The sequence below is a fragment of the Sapajus apella genome, unplaced genomic scaffold (genome assembly GCF_009761245.1).
Source record: "Sapajus apella isolate SASKATOON/1434 unplaced genomic scaffold, GSC_monkey_1.0 scaffold17, whole genome shotgun sequence".
Classification (NCBI taxonomy): Eukaryota; Metazoa; Chordata; class Mammalia; order Primates; family Cebidae; genus Sapajus; species Sapajus apella.
The window spans coordinates 27,184,524-27,208,564 of NW_022436957.1; the positions used below are offsets into that span (position 1 = coordinate 27,184,524).

General features: G+C 35.2%; 1 protein-coding gene across 13 annotated transcripts in view; it reads right to left on the reverse strand.

Moving 5' to 3' along the window:
- Nucleotides 1-24,041, reverse strand: part of DMD (dystrophin) — a 2,282,798-nt gene that overhangs the window by 564,562 nt on the left and 1,694,195 nt on the right. For all 13 annotated transcript variants that reach the window (XM_032285804.1, XM_032285805.1, XM_032285797.1 and 10 more), the window contains one exon: nt 10,236-10,390. In XM_032285804.1, coding sequence (XP_032141695.1) covers nt 10,236-10,390 — 155 coding nt within the window. The remainder of the gene's footprint in view (nt 1-10,235; nt 10,391-24,041) is intronic.

The window sequence follows — 24,041 nt, forward strand, 5'->3', positions numbered from 1 at the left end:
CACAAAACCACAGTTTTGAATGGGGAATTGATTTCCCAGTTAATTTTTTCATCTGTTTCTGTGAATACTGATGACAAAATGATCAGAGCATAAAACACCGGCTAGAAGAATGTCACCATGTACCTCAAGAAATTATTTTCCCCATGTAAAGGGGGAATGTAATGTAAAGGGAAAATAATTTCTTGAGGTACATGGTGACATTTCCTTCCCAATAAAAATGTGGTAAGGATTTTTAAAATGAAAAAATAAAACTATCTGAAAATGTTTTTAACTGTTAATAAACAGGGAGTAAGTAAAATAAAAATAGGCAAAAAATATATTTACAAAAATATGATGAAAACACTAAGAATGTTGAGAATGATTCTTTATTTGTAAATTTTTGATATTTTCTACAGTAAGAATCACTTTGGACTCAAGGAAAGAAGTCATTTCAAAATATAGAAGAAACCTCCAAACACAGATAAATGGTAGATAAAATACCAAAATAGAAAATCAAAAAGGCACAATCTGGGCTTAGAAACAAGTTTAAGTAGCTCTGTGTTTCAGAAATGCCACAAAAACACACAGTGGTGTACAGGGCTGTAGGCATAAGGCTTTTGGGGCCTGGGCTGGGAAGTAGGTAGCAGCAGCCAGGAGTTCAGATTCTCCTGGCCTCAAGAATTTACAAATGCGCTATTTAAATCAAAGGATCTGAGCCAGGCTCTTTGCTACAATTAGTCAAGGATGACACGGGGTTTCCCTAGTGGGTGAAAAAAGGCTACAATAAAAAAAAAATCTGCTATTGATCACAACCTAGAACTGCTTAAATGACATCCCTTTTTAGGGGGAAATTCAAAAGATTAGATTTCATAAAACTCATTAAGACCTATATGTCCTATTTTTAATATAAGAAATCATTTGACTTAATGATTTATAGAAAGAAAACATATCCCTATTATATACTAAATAAACCCAAAGATTCCCCAAACTATAAGATATACTTCCAGTAGAAGTATACAGATAAAAATTAAGTCAAGTGATGATCGTATTCATTTTTCAAAAAAGCTCAACTTCCTAAAAATAAATCTACCTAAATTCTATTTTTATTGAATATTTTAAAGAAGTCTTTCTGAGAATGATACAGATAGAAATAAAATAAAAAATATAAATATAATTGAAAAGTAATATAATGGGTATTGTAGCTAACATTAATGGTTCAATTAAACCAAATAAGATAAACTTCCTTCCATATGCTTTAATTTTGATACTATAATATGAAACTCATGAATAAAAAACAGTCTGTTGGTATCCTATAACTTTTATTAGGAAACAATGGTAAGTTTTCTATATTATTGGTTTTCCTGGGAAAATTGATACATATGAGCATTTCTAAGCATATATTTCGGTGTGTTGGTTCAGCCCCATTCAGGACTATAGGACCAAGTTAAAATGAAAATGGCTACTTGGCTACATCACCAGGTAATTTTCCACACCAGTAAATCACCAATGACACGGTTCCAAATGTCTCCCTTTGTATACAATCCCTGCAAGCTAGAAACATTCTAATTACTTGAAAGGAGATGACATAAAATGAAGCAGGCTGTTACCACTATGAACCTTTTAGATCCATATGGATCATGACATTCCCTGGCCCAGGGCCCAAGGTTTCAAAAATAGATGTTATATTATCCTATTGTAGAATGGTGAGAATTCTTTTTTTTTTTTTTTTTTTGGAGACAGAGTCTCGCTTTGTTGCCCAAGCTGCAGTGCAGTGGCATGATCTCAGCTCACTGCAACCTCTGAAGAATTGCTATGCTTCATAATCAGTTGGGAAAATTGGGTCTCAGCAATATGAAAATGAGAGTGTCTTGTAACTCTCTCCTGAAGAGCTGAGAGACAGTTTCTCATACTGCTAAAAGAAGTGTACCTAAGGAATTGACAAAGGATTACATTTTTTTTAACATACCAAATCCTCTCAGTCCTTAAAATGGACTTGCAGGTGTATTTTGTTTAAGAGGAATTTAAAATAGGGCATTCAAAATTAAGGGGGTTGAACGGGTGGCTTTAGGGTTATTTGTAACTTTAATTTAATTTTAAGAGACAGAGTATCATGTGTGACCCAGGCTGGAGCACACTGGCATGATCATAGCTCACTGCAGAGTTAAACTGAACTCTCAGGTTCAAAGAATCCTCTTGCCTCAGCTTCCCAAGTAGCTGGGACTATAAACTTGGCTATTTTAAAAAATGGTTTGTAGAAATGGGCTCTGTGTTGCCCAGGCTGGTCTCAAACTCTTGGCCTCTAGTGATCCTCCCACCTCCACCTTGGCTTCCCAAAGTGCTGGGATTATGGGTTCATGTTCAGTCAGGAACTTTAATATTTTGAATAAAATATGCTACATATGTATTATGAGCAGCCCCCAATGTAATAAAGGTTGTATTTTAAACAAATGACCTGCTAGCATTCGATCATATTTTGGTACATAGCTTTGAGGGCAGCAAATCTTTATCCTTTAAATTTTTGGAAATACTCCAAAGCCATTCAGTGCCCAACATCTGATGAATTGTTTCATTCAATTTACAAACAATTATTGAGTACAATTACTCAGCAAATACAAGGTGTGGCTACAAAATAATATGACAGTCTGCTGAGGATCATAAAATAGTTCTCAAGCAGTTCCAGAAAAGGAACTCTAAAATTGTATTGCCAAGGGATAGTATTTGTAAATACAGCATATAAGACTCTTGTTAAGTTCAAATGCCTGTCCTTCTCCTAAATAAACAAACAAATGAACATGCAAAAATGTATAACACTATTGACTTTTCTTCCCAGGAAAAAAAAATGTTTTACTTTTTCACTTGTTTTTACTTTCAGAAAAATTTGAGAATGCTTTTGAAAATACGTCATACATGTAAATATCATTCATCAAGTCTCTGGAGGGGAAAAAAAAGAGCACTGGAATCAAAGGGAAGCAAGAAGATGCATTTTAAGGATGACAGATCAAAGGCTGGTGTGAATGTCAAATTAGTGTAAAGACTTGATGACTGGCAGGACAGAGAAAATGTGGTTACACTCTCCCAGAAATCTACAAAGAATGAAGAGGCTTTAGGATGAAGTGACAATAGGGATAAAGAGAGGAAATTGTTTCTAGAGCAGTTGTGAAGTAGAATTCACAGAATTTGGAAGCCAATTTAATAAATGTGTCAGTAGATTGGGAAAGAGAGATCAAGGGAAAGGGAGATGGTAATTCTTAGATTTCCAGTTTTAGAGACAATTAACTTAGGCAATTACACTACACTGAAAACAGAAAATTTAGCATTGTTTTAGGGGCAGATAATGCATTCTACTTAACACATTTTGGAGCCTGTAACATATGGAGGTGGTAATGTAGGGTAGGTGACTGAAAGTATAGTTCTGGAGATCAGAAGAAGGGTGTAAGATGGAAGTTGACACTGAATAATCTTAACGTTAGCTGAAGCCAACAGACAAAGCTACTCAAAATGTGTAGTGAGAAGGAAGAGAGAAAATTGAGACTGGAACATTAACATTTAAAATTGTATTGAGGAACAAGAACATGCACTCATCATTGTTGTAACTCCCAACTTTGTATCTTGAGATACTCCCCATAACTTAAGATTTGTAAATCCAGGTATCTACTCCACACATCTCCTAGATGTATAAAAAGTCATTTCAAACGTAACAGTAACATGTCTACATCTTCCTCCCAAAATATGTTACTCTTGGAGCCTTCCCCATCTCAGTAAATGGTTACTCCATCTTCCAGTTGCTCAAGCTAAAAACTCTTGTGTCTTCCTTGACTCCTCTCTTTCTCTCACACCTAAATTTATTCCATTATAACATCTTTTGTGCTCTGTACTCAAAATATAGTAGAAACCAACCACTCCCCACCACATTCACCTATCCTATTCTGATCTCAGTCACAGTCATCTCTTGACTGAATTATGACATCAGTTTCCTAATGGTCTCACTACTTCCATCTACTTTATTATAACAGAGGAGCCAGATAAGATAAAACATGTCACTTCTCCGTTAAAAACCCTCCAATAACTCCCATATCATTCAGATTAAAAGCTAAAGTCCATAGAAAGGCCTAAAAGGCCAATATAATGAGATGCCAGTTACCCCTCTAAATTTATTGTCAACTACCTTCCTGCTCACTTGATCATTTTCTGCCTAACTGATCTCTCTTTTAAGGTTCCTTCAACATACCAAGAATATTCCTGCTTCGGGGCATTTTCACTTACTAGGACCTCCTGGTCTACTTTTTCCACCCCAATGATACATATGGCCCACATCCTCAGGTCCTTTAGAATTTGCTTAAATTTCACCTTTTCAGTAAGACCTTTTTTGATTACCACATTTTCAGGGCAGCCCTGCTCTTCCACCTCTCTCTCTCTCTCTCTCTCTCTCTCTCTACTTGATTTCCTCTTTATTCTTCCACATTGCATGTAGACTATCTGACACATCATATATTTAATTTTTATTTGTCAATGTCTGTCTGTCTCCCAACTTCTGCTTCCCAGATTATAATCTTTCTGAGGGTAGGTATTTTCATTGCTCTATATCAAGTACCAATTACTGGGCCTACCTAGCACATACTTTACACAGAAGTATTTGTTGAGTAAGTAAAATATTTTTTATAATGTTGGCAGGTGATATTTCACTGAGTTCTTACTATGTGCTAGGCATTGTGCCACGCACCTCACACTTCTTATATGATTGGAGAAATAAGAGATTTGCAAGATAATATCATTCTGGGAACCAAAGAGGATAAAGTTTTGACTAGTAGAGTTAACCAACAGGATCAATGTTAAAATGTAGTCAAGTAGATGGATGGATTAAAATAGAGTAATTAGCTATTATAAAATCATTGATGATCTTAGTAAGTCCTTGTTTTCATAAAGTGGTGGTGCTGGGGATGTGAGCTTGGAGTGGGTCAAAGTATAACCAGTAGCTAAAGAACAGGAAACATTAATGTAAACTACTGCTTAAAAAAATTATATAGTAAGGAAAAGCAAGGACAACTGGATAGAAAAAAATGATACAGTAAAAAAGTTCTTTTAGGATGAGGGAGAATTGAATATGTTTGCCTGTCAAAGGCAAGGAGCAAAAAGAAGAAAGAAATTGATTATCCAAGAGAAAGAAAGTAGAATAATTACTAAAATGATATGTTGGAGAATGTGAAAGGGATCTAGTGTTTAACTACAGTAGCTCCTGGCTGCACGCAAAATAGGGCTCATTTTTTTTTCTTTGTTCGTGTTTCAATGAAGTGAAGAAGAGGAGAAAGGACCTAGGAATACAGAAGCAAAGAGTGACTTACAAGTGCTTTCAAGGTTGTCAAAGATGGAGAAAATAGGTAATTTTTTCAGATAAAAATTTTTTTCAGACAATAAACTATTAGTTTTGATCATTAAAATATAAAACATATTATTAGGAAGGACAGAGAATACCGAGATGTTATTTTAAGGAAGAAGGCATGTTTATATGTATATGGATGCAAATGCATATACATATATATGGACGTCTGTACACATACATGTATACACACGTGTACATGTTGGATCTTTCTTAGAACCTAGAGGGATTTTTTGGCATCTAGCAGCTTAGCAAAGGGACTTCTAGCCATGTTTAACCGTCTGATGCAAGGAACATCTCCTCTGCTTGATGAGTTTGCACCTAGCTAGCTGGGAGTTGTGGAATCCCTTATACAGCTACAAACAGACAATTCAGAGTTAATGCTTATTTCTTGTTTAAAGAGTGATCTTGGAATAGAAATAAGGAAATGAAATCTCATGACAGTGTCATCATAAAGTCATCAGCCAGATGGCAGTCCTTGAAATCTAATCCTTAGAGGCTTCTCACAATAATTTATAATATCACATCTAATATTACCTTATTCACAAATTCATATCTTTTCACAGAGATTGAAGAGAAAGAAATGAACTTGCAGAGGCTCTCATTTCTGGCCTTATGTGTTAACATGGACTCTATAAGAAATATGATAAGGAAAACAAAATATTTTCCTACATAGCTCACAACAATAATCTATGTTCAGATCTGGGTTTCTAAACTGTACAATTTAGTTGAGAAGCAGCCTTCTCTTTTTTCCACAAATAGTAGATTTGATCCTTTTAAGCATAAATGGCTATTTATATTTATCTATTCTATATAAAATGGCAAATAAAAATGGTCCTATCAAAAGCCACTGTAGAATTTGAGGACTCGTCTGATGTAATAATAAACTTAAACAGTAAAATATAAACTAACATTAGTTTACTTTTGTATTATGTCTTGAAACTACAATGTGTCAGTGTCTGATATCAAAGTTCTTCCAAGTATCTTTTATATCTTATTTAACATTCAACAGTTTAAAACTAAAAATTTCATTGCCAATTTAAATATTCTTGCAAATGTCTAAAAATTTTTTATAGATTTCTCCATATGACTGAAAGTCTCAGTGTAGGCAATACATTCGTGTTTCACAGTAAAATGATGTCTAACCTGAACTGTGAGAAGTGATGTAATCAGAATGCTTTCCACAGAATCCCTCCTACCTAAAAAGCCATAGTTACAGAAGTTTATCAAAGATATGAGATACTTTTTCTCCATAACCAAATATTGATATTATTAATCTTTCCAAGATGAGTTTAACAACAAAAATAAAAATGCCACCTTGTCATAGTTGTTTTTGAGACCAACACAAATACCATGGAATACTATGTAGTCATAAAAAAGAATGAGATCACGTCCTTTACAGGGATATGGATGGAGCTGAAGGCCGTTGTCCTTAGCGGACTAACACAGGAACAGAAAACCAAATACCACATGTTCTCACTTATAAGTGGGAGCTAAATGATATGAACACATGGATATCTAGAGGGGAACAACGTACGTTAGGGACTACTGTAGGGTGGAGGGTGGGAGATGCGAGAGGATCAGAAAAAGTAACTAATGGATACCAGAATTAATACCTAGGTGATGAAATAATCTATACAACAAACCCCCATGATACAAGTTTACCTATGTAACAAGTCTGCACATGTACCTTTTAAAATAAAAGTCAAAAAAAAAAAAAAACTACAGTATAGAGATAACACTTTTTATTTATAAATTGAAGCAATAAGATTTTTCAAGTACTATAGTACATAATTATTATGAATGTACCCTAAACGGCTTAACCCATTTATGCCTAAGGTCACAATTTTTTGAATTTTTGCAATCATGTTGCTATGACCTTGAACAGTAGAATGTAAATAACTCCCACATGCTTAGTGTTCCAATAATGGAAACTAGGATAAATAGCTTAAGTGAACATGGGCAAAGATCATCTAGAGCAGGACTATCAATAAAACTTTCTGTGATTGGTGGTTACCCGAAGCTGGGAAGGGTCGGGGGTGAGGGCCTGAACTTGATTTGATTTTGCAGGCTCAGAGATAGAGGGGAATTTGCCTCAGGATGAATTGTGCCTTGAGACTCATCAATACCTAATTTATATTAGATTGGACTTTTGAGTTCATGCTGAAATGAGTTAAGACTTTTGAGGCTTTTGGGATGAAATGAATGTATTCCGTCTGTGAGAAGAACATGAATTTTGAGATAAAAGGGGCAGAAAGCTACGGTTTAAATATTTGCGCCCCCCCTAAACTTATGGTAAAATTTAATTCTCATTGCAACAGTAGTTAAGTGTGAACTTTAAGAGATGATTAGGACATGAAGACTCTACCCTCATAAACAGAGTAGTGTCATTATTGTGGGAGTAAGTTTCATATACTGTAAGGACAAGTTTGGCTCCATTTTTTTTCTCTCTCTTGCTCTTTCACCTTCCATCATGGGATCATGACACAAGAAAGCCCTTACCAGATTCCTGTCCCTTAGGCTTGGACTTCCCAGCCTCCAGAACTTTGAGCCAATAAATTCCTGTTCATTATAAATTACCCAGTCTCTGGTATTTTGTTACAGAAGCACAAAAAGGACTAAGACAAGGACAATAGAAGTAGGTTGCATTTGGAGAAAGAGATTAGAAGAGGGCAAAGATGAGTTTAGCTTTGGACCTTTTTAATTGGAAGTTCTTATGGGACATTAACATTGAAAGAAAGCAGTAAGATAGACATGTATAAAACTCAAAAGATCATTCTCAGCTGGAAATATAGATGGGTAGTCATCAACAGACTGAAACTACACAAGTGGATGAATTCTTGTAAAGAGTACATGTGAAGTGAGAAAAGAAAAGGGAAGAACTTTACAGACATGAGTCAGAAGTAGCTTGGTGAATTGCAGATTCTGTATGGGCTAAAAATGTGACTTGGTTTTTAAAATTCTAATTTACTTTACCCATAGGAGAAGTAATATATGCATGCCTTAGATGATATCTTCTTGGAACCAAGCCAAAAAATATAAACCGAAAGTCATTCCCATGAAGAATCCGAAGGCCTTAATAAAATAATTTATTTTTATTTTTATTTTACTTTAGGTGCATACTATATCTGGCATTTCTCCCCATGTTATCCCTCCCAACCCCCCTCCCACCCCCCGCTGTCTCTCCCCTACCCCCACTAACTGCTCCCAGTGTGTGATGCTCCTCTCCCTGAGTCCACGTGTTTTTTAAAAACTGCGAGAGTTGCTTGGGTCATCAAGGAGCATGAGAATGAAGAGGGGTCTGTCAGAAAGAGTAGTATAGATAGAATAGACCAGTCTCCTGAAGGTCTAGTTTCATACCATAAGCAAGCTTTCTTCTTGGCTCCTTAGTTTATATTCTATAAACTCACCAAATTAATATCGACTTTAATTTGCTTTCCCAGAAAGGCTTCCTTTTGAGAAACAGATATTTCCCGTTAAGGTCTAATGTTTGATTCTCTGATACCAATTGATTCTATGTGAATAATTCTTCCTGAACTGAATCTGTCCTTGTTTAGTTGAATACATACAAGACCTGTATTTGGAGAAGAAAGTCCAAGCCTTGCCATTGAGAGAAAGTAGTTACTACGATAATTTTTCCAAATATCAATTCCATATTCAAGTTTGCTCTTTCTCCACCAGGGTATTTTTCATAGGGTTCCAGTTAAAACTTCCCAGCTTTAGGTTGAATCTTCTTTTCCATGGTCTTTTCCATCTATATACCTACTGTCTGGAATTCAGGACTAGAGCTGCTCTATTCCCCAGGGTCACTAGCTTAAATTCAGCTTCACAGGAGTGTTTACTCTCTCTCTCTAATGTCTAGCTCAGTTTCAAAATTTAGTTGGTCTTTTAATTTCCATATATAATTATCTCATTTCTCATAAGAATTCCTGCTCTTAGTTCAAAATTTGCTTTGGCCCCAATGGTGACCTTGACTTCTTATTAAAAACCACCTAACTGATTTTTTCAGTAATTGATGTCATATTTTAGAACTCACTTATTTTTCACTGTGGTCTTCCTCATATTGTACAGGTACTATTTTTTTTCAGCATTTACAAGGTAATTGTACATTATGCAAAGGGAGTAATCATTCAAAAACCATTCACTAGCTCCCTATTATATCACCTGGTTCAGGGCCTGGAAATGTATCAAATAAAGAAGACACAATCTCTGTCCTCATGGCATTTAGATTAATTTAAAGCACAAATAGTAAACAATAAGTTACATAATTTATATTTTTATTTATAATTGGAATAAATGCTAGTGAAAATATCTCTAGAGATTAAGAGAGGTATAATAAGGGTAGAGGGCTTAGTCTGAGGCGATACTGTCTATAAGAGCTGTTCATTTCCCTAGATATATAATGGGAAATGAAGTGATGAGTCATATTACCCTCTACAAATTTTCCCATTGGATGTGTGGAGTGAGATACAAGGTTGATACCATGGACAGGTATAACTCCATCATGAATCCCAAAGTGACTTATCTATCAGATTACAGGTAAGGCAGCATGTGCCATGATGAGATAGAAAGATATTTCTTTGGATAGAGTTCTAAAAGTAGACTGTTAAATTGCTCTTCTAGCTATAAATCGGTATTTTGCTTTCTGTTTAATCTCTTGGTTATGTCACTACTTTCGTGACAGTGGGCAAATGAGATCTTACGTTCCTCATTTTAAAAATATGTGACTGAGCCAAGTCTGTGAGTTTTGTTGGTATTTGTCATCTCGAATCCCCCAAGCTTCAGTTTAGCTGGATTGGAAAAACAAATCTTCATTATTCATCCTGTATCACCATCCCATTATTAGAGCCAACAGTAGTTTTAGAAATAATATAATTCATACCTTTTCTGAATGCTTCCCCAAGAGGCATTGATATTCTCTGTTATCATGTGGACTTTTCTGGTATCATCTGCAGAATAATCCCGGAGAAGTTTCAGGGCCAAGTCATTTGCCACATCTACATTTATCTGCCATTGGTGGAGGTCTTTGGTCAACTGCTATAGATTTTTATGGGAAAGAGAATGAATGTCAGTTTTTTTTTTTTTTTCTGAAATCTCTAGTTGGAATATCTTAAGTACTTCATAAACAGCTTCTGAATCCTCAGGTCAGAATACATATATTAGATTGCTTTTAGCCTACCATGCGATTTACTCAATCATAAGCTAACCCACCTTACAGGACAAAACTTTTCAAATGCAGCATCTTAAGCAATAACCAGCATCAAGTATTCCAACTTAGTAGCAATTAATTGGGCTTAATTGTTTTATCACAAGAGAAAAAAACTACAAAAATAAGCTCATATATAATTGTTGAGTATGTGACATATGATAACATTTGAACCGAAAAAATTATATACATTTATTTTCCTCTTCATTAACTTGTTGAATTGTTTATGTAATTAGTGCCATCTACTGGCATTCAACTAAACCTGCATATACGGAAAATATTGAACAACAAAAGAAATAGTGCTGTTATTCTAGTTATCAACTTTTTTGAAGGATCAAAATACTTTTAGAACATCCTACTTTAAAATTAGAATAAAAGTCAAAACAGAAGAATCTTGCTAAACCAGTCACCTACGTTTTCTTCATTGTTTATCTTTGGCAGTTGAGTGTTTTCAAATTTGCCATTTCATCACTTGAAACATATTTCAAAGAAAGAAGTCAATCAATGGTAGGTTTTATCTTGAAGCATATCAACTTGAAATTTCTATTAGTCATTTCTGCAAGTGCATAGAGGAGGCTCTTCTAAGCATTAAGATAGGATTAATTGTTAAGATAGTTATATCAAATTCAACAGGGTGGGTTAAGTCACTGATAAATGGACAGAGGAATAGGAATAGGTAGTTCAAACATGAGAAAGAATGGGATGATTTTACTTAAAAAGAAAAAAGTTAATGTTCAGGTAATAAAAAACAGAGTATTAAATCGAAAAGGTACAATTTGACACCAATTAAATTAACAAAAAATAAAATCCAAAGCTGAAAAGAACACTAAAACTAGCATATTCAGGTACTACTGCTGGGGACAGTATCTATTAGGACAATTTGGCAATAGATACAAAGTGACATACAAATTCTTATTCCCATTGACTCAGTAATCTCACTTTTGGTACTTTATCCTAATAAAATCTTCAGAAGAAGATCAATATACTATATGACTTAAAATTTTCATTAATCAAAGCAGTAAAAATATGAGAAACAATGTCAATGTTTAATGCAGGGACATTAAAAGAACATAATACACCATTCTAATGGTCCAATATGTAGAAAATGTGCACAGTAAACACTGTAAGAACAACACAATTTTCTGGCGTAATAAACAGAACACAATTTTTAACTACACTGTATTTTTTTTTTTATATCTAAGAATACAGAGTGATGAGCTGAATGTGAAATTGAAAATTTTGCTTCTGAGGAAAAAAATCATTTGGCCAGGTGCGGTGGCTCACACCTGTAATTCCAGCACTTTGGGAGGCCAAGGCGGGTGGCTCATGAGGTCATGAGTTCGAGACCAGCCTGACCAACATGGTGAAACCTCGTCTCTACTAAAAATACAAAAAATTAGCTGGGCGTGATGGTGCACGCCTGTAATCCCAGCTACTCAGGAGGCTGAGGCAGGAGAATTGCCTGAACCTGGGAGGCGGAGGTTACAGTGAGCCAAGATCATGCCACTGCACTCCAGCCTGGGGAACAGAGTGAGACTTCGTCTCAAAAAAAATCATTTTTGTTTTAATATTTGTTATTTTGCATTAGTACGATATTTACAGACTAAAAATCAAACAGTAGTGTGTTTGGTTGGATGCCTATTAAAAATATACAACCTATATAAAATGTCATTTCTCAGTTAACTAAAACATTCTAGAATCAAACTCAATAATAGCATTTCCTGCATACAGCAAATAGATCTAGATTACCAAACTATTACCATGAAGCTAATGCCAATATCACTGACTTTTGCTATGAAAGCAAAAGACAGTGTCTAAAGGCACAGATATAGTTGCTGCTATTACAAAACAATTAACATTTATCCTTGTGGAATGCTGCCTTTTCTTCCACACTCCTTTTATAAAGCACTGCAGTTTCTATTTTCCACTTTTCAGATCTTCACACTATTTGAAAGCCCATTTGAGGTAACTTCTGCCAAAGGTTTGCCTTTTCTAGAAATTTCCCAGGGTACAAAATTACCTCTTTTTTCCTTCTCCTCCTCAAGCCAAACCTAAAGTGATAAAAATAATGTATTCCAAGATATGAAAGAACACATAATTGGCCTTACTATCCAGGGGGTGCTATTTGGATTTTAAAAGAAGAGCTTACTATCTATCATATATTAAATCTCTGATGAATGGCATAAACATCCACAAAACTGACACCAATAACTTGGTTACCTTTTTTCAAGTGAATTCCTTTTATAAAAGACTGAATTGTTACAAAAATACTTATGTTGGACCAATATCAGAGCATATATGTATAAGCTCAGGAATATAAAATAAAAACAAAAATTTTAGTAAATGCATAATTAAAATCATTTATTTTATTCAAGCAAGTTAAATAAGCCTGGAAGCTACCCATCACTCATAGGTTCCTATTTGAAAAGTCTAGATATAAGAGGTTATATTCTTTGGATAGTTGCATAGATATACTTACATGTTCTAGCTCATACAATTATACACATTAAATATATGAAGTTTTTTGTATATCAATGATACTTCAATAAAGCTGTTAAAATTTAAAAAAAAACATAAAATGCAGAATGTGCCAATGAATTTAAAAACATAATCAAAAGATCCTAAAAATGCCTAAAATTATAAATTGCAACATATCCTAGAATTTTCAAAATCTCTGAAAGATAGGAAGCTAGAGTTAAATTAGAGATTTCCTAGTAAACAAGGGAGTAAAGAGTGGGGTTTGACATGAAACCAGAGTCTTTGATGTACTTTAATGCTTGAAAGGCAGAAATGGGCATGCCACATATTTTTCTGCAAAATTGTATTCACAGCAAAAGTTAGAATTTTTATACCTAAGGAAATCTTGATGGAGTGCTAACCCTCACTGAATACTGCCCAGGTTTTGTGAGCATAGAGGATTAAACTCCCACTTGAAAGGGCTCAGACCCTTATATAAACACAAAGGTTCTCAAACATAGCCTTTTTTTGTTTCCCTTCTTAAAGACATTCCCCACAACAGGATGTTTTCCCTTTCTCCTAAGGTAATATTCTGCCCACCTCTGGCTTTACCCAAGTGTCATTCACACTAGGAACCATGACCTTGACCAGCTTTGCCTACCGCTGTGAAATTGACTATTGGGATAACTCCAGACCTCAGAAGGAGTGTAAATTCAAAAATACAACAGACTTCACACACCCTTTTCTCTTTCTGAATTCCATTTACAATGGTATACACCACAGGGAATTGCCTGTGTGGTGATCACGGTGTGTGAAGAAATTTAAAATACTGCAAGCACTAGCTTATAAAAAAAGATTGACTTTGTGTGTGTGTGTGTGTGTGTGTGTGTGTGAGTGTATGTGCATGTGTGTGTGTGTGTGTGTTTTCTATGAAGAATATAAAATGTTAAATCCCAAAAGATTGCTTTTCCAACCGGGAAAGAAATATTTCATATTCAAACCCATTATGTTGCTACTGCAATATGTGCTTGATATACATACACAGTATTTTAGGCAGAAAAAATGATTGTGGACTATGAGACAACCTCAATTAATTTCAAGAATTTTGAGTATTTTTTTTCATTTTAGTATTTGCCTTCTCTCATTTACTTATTTTAGTGGTACTGACCCTACGTGGGAGAAAAGAGAGGAGGAAGAGAAAGAGTAGCTAAAAGCCTGGGCAATACAATGAGCCTGCTGGGTTTGAATCCTGCTGTGATCACTTAGTAGTTATGTGGCAAATGGGAAAGTTAATTATCTTTTCTGTGCCTCAGTTTTCTCCTTTACTAAATGGGAATTTTAACAGTATTTATGTGGAAAGATGATCGTGTGAATTAACTTAGACAATTCAGGGAAAACATTTACAAAGGTGCCTGGCATGCCTGAAGGATTAAATAAATATTAATCACCATCATCATCATCATCACTACTGCCAGTATATCTACTACTAATTTTAATGAGTCAAACTATGTTCCCCAGTGTGAGCCCCTTCTGAATGCAAAGCAAGTACTATAGCTTGCTGTTTTATAGACATTGTCTAGAAATGCTGCAGCTCTAAAATTCTCCCTTTAACTTGAAATAGAAAAGTGAGTGCAGAGCCCTATGATTAAAATTTTAAGGTTGAATATTGGTTAAATTTCCTTTTAAAATGTGTTTTGTGATATTCACCTACAAGTAAAATAAATGTTTGTTCCGGATGAACTATAATTTAAATTTTTAATGACTGTGTCTCAACGGAACTTCAAGAAAGGCAGTGCAGAGTAATGAAAAGGCATCTTCCCAGGAAGTTTTACTTGTCCATTGTTTTGCAGTTTGATCTTAAGGAAGTCATTAACCTTGTAAAAGTCCCAGTTTTGTCATCTGTAAAATAGATGAGGTCACCTGCTCTGCCCATGCCTCTGGCTTGTCCTGAGGAAATCAAGCAACTGCTTGGAAAATTATAAAACAAGATCCTAATATGTTTATGAACAAAAAGTTCTACATGTTGGATTTGTTATTTTGCCTTGGATAGTGTGTGTACATTCATGAACCAAGGGATTCATGGGAAAATTTAGTTCTGGGAGCTAACCACTTAAGAGGTCGTTTGCTCTTATATTCATTCTCCTCATCTCCTACTCCACTCAGTATTGAGATGTACTATAGGAGCTCAGAATTCCTGGGATTTCTTGCTAGTTGGCTTCTAACTAGATTAAGCCATGAGATGCACTAGTGGGAGACAGAAGAGCATGAGAAAGTATAAAACAAGGGAATTATCCTCCCTTCTCTCTCTGTATGGGTGGTATCTTCTTTGTGTCTCTATTTCCTGCTGGAGAGCTGCTCCCTCCATTGTTCCAATACCTGCTGTGCAGCCCCTACAGTGGTTGAATTAGCAACGGATGGTTCTGGTTTCTGGGCTTTGGTAAAACTTGTTGGTTCCCCAGCCCTTGCGGTGGTAATAGTTTCCTGAACTTGCTAAACTCCGGGTTGCTTCACTGTCTTCTGTTACGTTTGTCAGCTCCTTCATTCCTATGGAGCAGCCAGTCCTCTGTATTGAATTTCCTCTGTTTGAAATATCTAATGTGGTTTACAGACTAATTCCTGGCAACAGGAACTGAAAGAAATCTCACAGTAAATGATCCTACCTATGATTCCACAGGGGAAATTAAATATATCAAACATAAATTTCATGAAATATCAGGCTTGCATCCTTCTCTCTAATCTCAGAGGAAGAGGCAACTTTTCTGCTATTGGAAGTTGATTTCACCATCTGGGCACCCATCTATTCTGGGATCCTCCTCCACATACTCCCTCTCCCTTTGTGTGTTCCAACTTCTTGCCTCTCTGTGGGGTCCTTCTCCAGAGACTTCAAACATGAGTGTCTCTCTCATCTTTAAACAACAACAATAATCTGCACTCTATCATGTTCTTTTCTGTCACAGTCACACTTTTTAGAAAGCTCATTACCTCAACTTGATTATATTCCTGCCACTCTCCAATTCATGAAAATCAGGCTCTGCCATCATTGTTCCACTAAAACTATTCTGACAGAAGTCACTATGGCAAATTGAATTATTGGCCCCAATTCTCTACCTCTCCCTGTATCCATGCCCTTTTCTAAGTAACTTTGAATTTCCTCCTACAAAAGACAGCATGCGCTTGACATTGAGCTGGTTCATGTGACTGGCTTTGCCTAATCCCAGTGGGATATTAATGGAAGTAACACAAGCAGAGGCTTGAAATGTATTTACGCTGTGCGGCTATCCCTTTTGCACTTCTCCATTACTTTAAGATAAACACTCTCAGGGCTAGCCTGCTCAACTCAGGAGGAGAATGAGTGACATGTGGTGCGAGTGACACATGGTGCAGAGCGACCCCAATCAACCTGCAGCATGAAGTGCCACCACACCCAAGCTGTAAGCTCATAAAAGGCAATATGGGCTTATTGTTCTATGCCACTCAACATTTGTGAAAATAGTTAACTAATTCAGTTACCAAAAGCCAATGCCTATGGAAAGATTTAGGTTCTTATTTACTTGGTTTATTTGCAGCAGCTAGTGCTGCTGACTATTCTCTTCTGGAAATTCTCTGCTTTCTTGGCTCCCACTCTTTATATTCTCTTAGTGTTCAAGGATTTTTTTTGCCTGTGCTTTCAACATTAATGTTTTCCAAAATTCTGTCACTGGATCAATCTGATTATATGTTGGTTCTCAACTGGAGCAGGAGGCAGGGGACATACCCCCAGAGGAGTTGTATCATAAGATTTTTTTTCACTTACATCCAAATCTTCCACTTCCATTGACACTACCTTATGTCCCTCTTATCTCTAGCTCAGTTACTAAAATAATCTTTTTTGTCGCCTCCCTCCCTCCACTCTCAAGCCACCCTTCCATCTACATACAACTGCTTAAATGATCTTTTGTAATGTAAACAGAACCTCATTTCTCCGCTGTGTAAAACCTTTCCATGGTTTCCTATTACCTACAAGACAAAGTCCCAAGCTCTCTCTTTGGATTACAAGGTCTTCAAATATATGACCCCTACCTGCATATTCACTTTCATCTTTTGATATCTTCTTTCTTTTTGAGCAATTCCATAATTGTCCACATGAGAATGTAAATGCTCTGAAAGGTTAAGTGACTTGTTCAAGGTGACAGCTACTAAGTGAAAGAGTCATCATAAAAATGCAGGATTCTGGACTCTCAATTCACTTTTCCATTCAGTTAAATAAGTTATGCATCCATATAAAGAAATTTAAGAAAAAAGATTGGGTTTATTTTAACTGAGCTTCGAAAAATATAAAATAATCTTGATGATTATAGCATGACTGGAAAATTATTGTGTATAATAAAGCAAGGCCTTTCTAAAAAAAGACAGCAGAAAAATACATATTTTGTTTATTTTTAAAAATCAGTAAACAATCTGGTCCCAAGAATGAATTAATGTTCTACAAATCCTTATTGGGAAAAGAGAAGCACAATTTCTTCCTTCCTTGTGTGAATTAAAACAATGTATATAACCTCTTTATGGATTTATAATAGAAATGTTAAAATAGCTGTAAGAAAGCCATTTCAAAAGTAAAGCCTCTCACCATTAACTTCAAGACTCATCTATTAATCCTCTGACATTACCAAACAACTCTGTTTCAGAAGGTAACACTCTATACAGGGCATACTATTTAAGAAAATGGCCCTCATTTTCCAGCTTACTGAAAATGATTAATCTTTACAATAGCTTTGAAGATTACATACCAATGTCGTTACTTTTTTGTCCTTTCAACAACGACTACAAGCTGAGAGCAGACTAGTAAATGCGTTATCGGCCAACCCGTTAGAGTTCCATTATTTTCTGTCTTACATGGCTTCATGTAATGAATTTTTATAATTAAACTAATGGCATAAAATATACTTTTCCCCTCTTTACTTTCAGGCCCATTTCTCTTCCAGCTTTTTTTGCAATAAGTTTTGCACAAAAAAAGAAGGGAGGAGAGTTCTCCAAGTGCTTCGTTACCTTAATTTCATTTTGACATTTTTGAAAGCATTCTCTTTATCTGGGCTCTCTGTTTAATTTGCTGACTTTATTAAAAGGCTTAAGCAATGTTGTAATTAACTAATCACCCAGCTACCGTAGGCATCTGAGAAAAGTCGATTAAGAGGGTGTGGAAATAGATGGGTGGAAATGATTCCAGAAACAATGCCAGCGGACAGAACCCCAGAAAACGGCATTTTTTTCAGCTCCTTTCCCAACCCCATGAGCCTACTGTGGTAGAGTGTATTATTGTTCTCAAATATCCAGTGCCTTTTCATGCCAGAAGATTATACATATGCATCCCCATTGACCTCAGGAATGGCCATGTGACTGGTTTTGTCTACTTGTCTCTTCCGGGTAGAAGGTTCAAAAACTGTATTCCTTGCCTCTATGATCATGAAAGCATGTACCAAGATAGAGCTATCATCAGTCATGGTCACAGACTGACTAAAGCTAAGTAGAACACGCTCATCAATCTACAATGAACATGTAACATGAGTAAAATATAGACTGTGTTAAGCCTCTGGATTTGAGGGTTGCTTATTACTGTAGCTTAGCCTATGCTGACTGACATATCTATTCAGATATGACCTTGTTTCACATAGAGTAGGGCAATTCTAATATTTCCTGATAGTCCTGGACCAGGGCCAGGGACAGAATATACTAGTGTAATGGCACATAAAGAACAGGTTCTCTTGTTAATAAATAGGAAGCCATATAAATGATGAGGAAATCTTTAGAGCATCAATATCCCTGGTTTTCTGAGCTACAGGTAATGTCTCAGAATATATTCTATAGGACAGAACCTGCCTATCTTGACCATAAAAGAAAATAGCTCTTTAGCCATTCTGCGATGGAGGCTCCCATCTAGGTAGTAGTTATGTTCCACAGACAAAGCCATTTTTTCATTTCTATAGCTGGCAAGCAGTTTCATGAAAGAGAAAAATGGAGACTATATTTCTAAAACTGTGTTCATAAAGCTGAAAAATAAGAAAATATCTGTAGTCAATGACATGCAGATATACTTTTTAATATACCATAAAATTCACCCATTTAAAGTGTATAATTTTCTGGTTTTTAATATATTCATAGTTGTGCAACCATCATTATGATCTAATTTGAGAACATTTTATTTGCTCCCAGTGAAACCCATATCAATGAACAGTCCCTTTCTACTGTCTATTGTCCTCCTCCTTCAGTCTTTATTGGATGTTTTATATGAATGTGTTGATACAATTTGGGGTCTTTTGTGACTGGATTCTAGCATATTTTTTGCTATGTATAATCTTCTGGCATGAAAAGACACTGGATATTTGAGAACAATAATACAAAACACTTAGCATATTTTTATTGGCTCACCCATGTTACAGTACATATCAATATTTCATTATTTCTTATTGCTGAATAATAATCCATTTTTGGATGTAGGACATTTTAAAATTTATTCATTAGCTGATAGACACTTGGGTTGGTTCTACTTTTTGGCCATTATAAATAATGCTGCTATGAACATCTGTATAAAGGTTTTCTGTGTACATGTATTTTCATTTTTGCTGGGCATACACCTAAGAGTAGAATGGATTTGTCATATGGTATCTTCATGTTTAATATTTCTAGGAGACTGGGAAGGGTAGCAGTGGGGGAAAAGAGGGAATGGTTAATGGGTAGTGAAATATACAATACAAAAATATGGTTTGATAAAATGAATAAGATCTAGTATTTGATAGCACAAGAGGATGACCACAGTCAACAAAAATTTATTGTGCATTTAAAAACCACTAAATGCCCAGCACTTTGGGAGGCCAAGATGGGTGGATCATGAGGTTAGGAGTTCGAGACCAGCTTGACCAACGTGGTGAAACCCTGTCTCTACTAAAAATACAAAAATTAGCTGGATGTGGTGGTGCATGCCTGTAATCCCAGCTACTCAGGAGGCTGAGGCAGGAGAATTGCCTGAACCTGGGAGGTGGAGGTTGCAGTGAGCCAAGATCATGCCACTGCACTCCAGCCTGGGTGACAGAGTGAGACTTCATCTCAAAATAAATAAATAAATAAATAAATAAAAACACTAAATGATTATTATTGGATAGTTTGCAATAGAAAGGATAATTGCTTGAGGTGAGGGATATGCCATTTACCCTGATGTGAGTGTTACACATTGTATACCTGTATCAAAATATCTCCTGTATCCTATAAGTATATATATACCTACTGTGTACCCACAAAAATTAAAAATCAAAAACATATTTTCATGAACTTCCAAACTTTTTAAAAAGTTGTTTCACCATTTACATTCCCACCAGTAATGTGAAAATTCCAAGTATTCTACATCTTGTCAACACTTGCTATTGTCTGTGTTTTTTGTATTAGCCATTCTAGTGGGTAAGAAGTACTATCTCATTGTGGTTTTCATTTGCATGATTAAAATAATCAATGATGTTAACCATCTTTTCATGTGCTTAGGGACATCTGTACATCTGCTTTGAAGAAATACCTATTCAATTTTTTTCTCCAATTGTAATTAGGTCATTATTTATCCTTTTTGTTATTGAATTATTAGTTTTCATATATGCTTGATACAAGTATCTTATCAGACATATGATTTACAAATTCTGAGGATTGACTTTTCACTTTCTTTACAGTATTGCTTGCAGTACAAAAGTTTTAATTTTGTTAAATTCCTAATTATGTATTTTTTGGTTACTTTTGCTTTTGGTGTCATATCTAAGAAAACATTGCATAATCCATTATATTCCTATGTTTTCTTATAAGAGTTTTAAAGTTTTAGTTTTTATTAATATATTTATCTCTAAGACACATTAAAATATTTTATTATAAAGTTTATTTTACAAAAGTATTAAAACTTTTTATTTTTAATTTTATTTTACTTTGACAAATAATCATTATATACATTTATGGGGTGCAATGTATGTTTTGATATATGTATACATGGTGGAATGATTAAATCAACCTAATTAACATATCCATCACCTCACACATTTATCATATTTCATAGCAAGAACATTTAAAATCTATTATTTTAGCAGTTTCAAAACATACAATACAATGTTATTAACTATGGTCACCATGTTGTGTCATAAAGTCTCAAAAACTTATTCCTCTGATCTGACTAAAATTTTATCCCTTTTGATCTCCCCATTTTTCACCCTAGAATACACAGCCTCTGGTAACCACCATTCCACTCTTTTCTTCAGTTCTTCCTTCAATTCAGTTTTTGCTTTCTTTATTTTCTTAATTATTTTTATTTCTTTGGATTGGATTATCCCATTTACTATTTTCAAGTTTGCTGATTCTTTTTTTGCCAACTTGAATGTGATGTCAAGTGAAAATTTCATTTCAGTTATTGTACTTTCCAACTCCAGATATTCCTTTTGGTTCTTATTTATAATTTCCATCTCTTTATTGATATTCTCCATTTGTTAAAACAAGCATATGGCCTTCTAGAGTCCACAAGAACATGTCAGAGGTTGTCAAAATCTCCTATGGACATCTCATTCTCCAGAGCTTCATTTAAAGTTTTTCTCCAGACCTATGTTTATCTCAACTAGCATCATAGCCTTAGGAACCTGCTATGTTAAAGAAGTGCTGATGATTGGTTTGGACAAACACCCTAGAGCTAGGGCTTTTCCTAGAAAATTAGCTCTAAGTCAGGCCAAATAAAGACAAGGCCATGTATACAGGTTTATTCAAGGGGGCTGCAGGACAGGTCAAATAGTGGCAATGCTCTTCGAATAAAATTGGCCTTTTTGAATAATTCCATTCCTGGTCTACACTCTCTGGTGGCTAAAAGGCTGCTAGTTTTTACAGTTACTATGGTTGCAAAGGTACTGATTTTCAAGGCTACTGTAAAGCTGGGAGAAGGTGACAGGAAAGGCCAAGTTAAAAAGCCTCAAACTTTGCCATTTTTAATGAGGTTCAGCATTTCAGAAATTATTACCAACCTTCGGTTAAGTTCTAGAGTTCAGAAAAGGAAATTTGGGGCCAGGTTTGTTGACTCATGCCTGTATCCCAGCACTTTGGGAGGCTGAGGTGGGCAGATCACTCGGGGACATGAGTTTGAGACCAGCCTGGCTAACATAGTGAAACTCTGTCTCTACTAAAAATACAAAAAATAGTCAGATGTGTTCGCATGTGCCTGTAGTCCCATCTACTTGGAGGCTGAGAGACTCACTTGATCCCAGGAGGTAGACATTGCAGTGAGCCAAGATCCCCCCACTGCACTCCAGCCTGGGTGATGAGTGAGACTCCATCACAAAAAAACAAAAACAAAAACAAAAAAAAAACAAAAACGAAAAGGTGATTTTGAAAATTTTTTGCGGGGCAGATTTACAGGATTAGCATATTATATTTTCAAGCATGGGGTAAGTTAAACTGTGAAAAGAAAACTAGGGAAAATACAATACAATCAAAGCATAAAGTTATTCAAGGCTTAGTGACTCTGCATTAAATATTTATCTAATAGAGCAGTACCTGGGGAAACCAGCCCATTACTATCTGTGTTCTAGCAGCTATGTAGAGAGCACTCTGTTGGTATGCTTTGAGAAGTTTAATAGTTTCATGCATACTTTAGGAGGAAAAGTACTATTGGGTTGTTGATCTTTTCTCTTTAATCACATAGACTTTAGGGGAGAACAAGAGGGAACAAAGAAAATACATGAAGAAAAGGTAGGTCCTGCCAAGATTTCTGATAATGTTTTTCATTACTGTATCAGAAATTCAAACATCAAGTCACTAATGTGGGTCAATCTGCTGATTTAATTTTGTACTACTCTAAAAAATACACAAAACATATAAAAGAAAAATTCAGTTTCCATTACTGTACATATTGTTATGGTGGATGAGATATCTGATACCATCAGTCCTTGCACAGATAACTTAAAATGTAAGGCACTACTTCCACATTTGAAAAATTTCTCTCTTTTTAGAAAAATAATTTGAGATACTCAAATAGCTACCTTAGTCACTATGTATAACTTCAACTTTTAAAATTAATTATGTGATTATAGGATATCTGTATTTCAAGTTTCCTAAAGAATGCCTTCAAAAACATAGAGATTTTACAGCCTTGGAGATGTTTATTTAATAACTTGAAAATTATTGAATTTCTTGCTTCAGATAGTTTTAAGTATTATATAGCAAATCAGCTAGGCTCAAACAAGATTTTACTTCTCTATTGAATTCATGTACTCTTAGCTCAGCCAAGCACAAAACAGCTAATGCTGTCACGTTTGAAAAGCTTTTATGCTGAATTTGACACAAAAGTAATCACAAAGCCAACAAAAAGGAAATTTCTCTTTCAAAAGCTGAAAGGGGAAAAATAAATGAAAACTCTGAGCCTGTGAAAATCTCTCTTGACACTGGAAAAGAAAGTTTAAAACGATCAAGAAATAATTTTTCCAAAGAATCCATTGCCAAGTTTGGACCAATTTTAAAAGTCTAGGGAACAGGTTATGAACTCAACCAAGATTCTGCCAAATGAAATAAATCTCAGGATGATCACTGTTGGCAGTTTTAAATGCCAATAGCATACTATTTTTGCCTCTTGTGAAAGTTCTAAATGGCATAATCTCTCCTAGGATTCTGTCATAGCCTATTGGCAAACATTTTGATTAGAATGAAAATCTTGTATGTTTTTGCCTAACATCTGTCTTTCTATCTCAAAAGAACTTTATTGTTGTACCGGGTCCATGGAGGAGATAAAATTAAGCCATGAAGCCATGTGGCTAACAAAATTAACTACTTTCTAACTTCATGTTTTGCTTTAGAAAAACTAAGGGTGAAAGAAAACAATTATAAATATGTTATGGCCATATCTTAATGACCTGCTAATTAATTGTTGATACTCCAGGCCATCTGCATTCTGTTTCGTTTTTACCAAATCAAGACTCTGCTCTTGCTGTTTCCTTCCACTCTGACCATGTTTTCAAGGTAAGCTTTCTCCACATGACATCTTCGATTTTA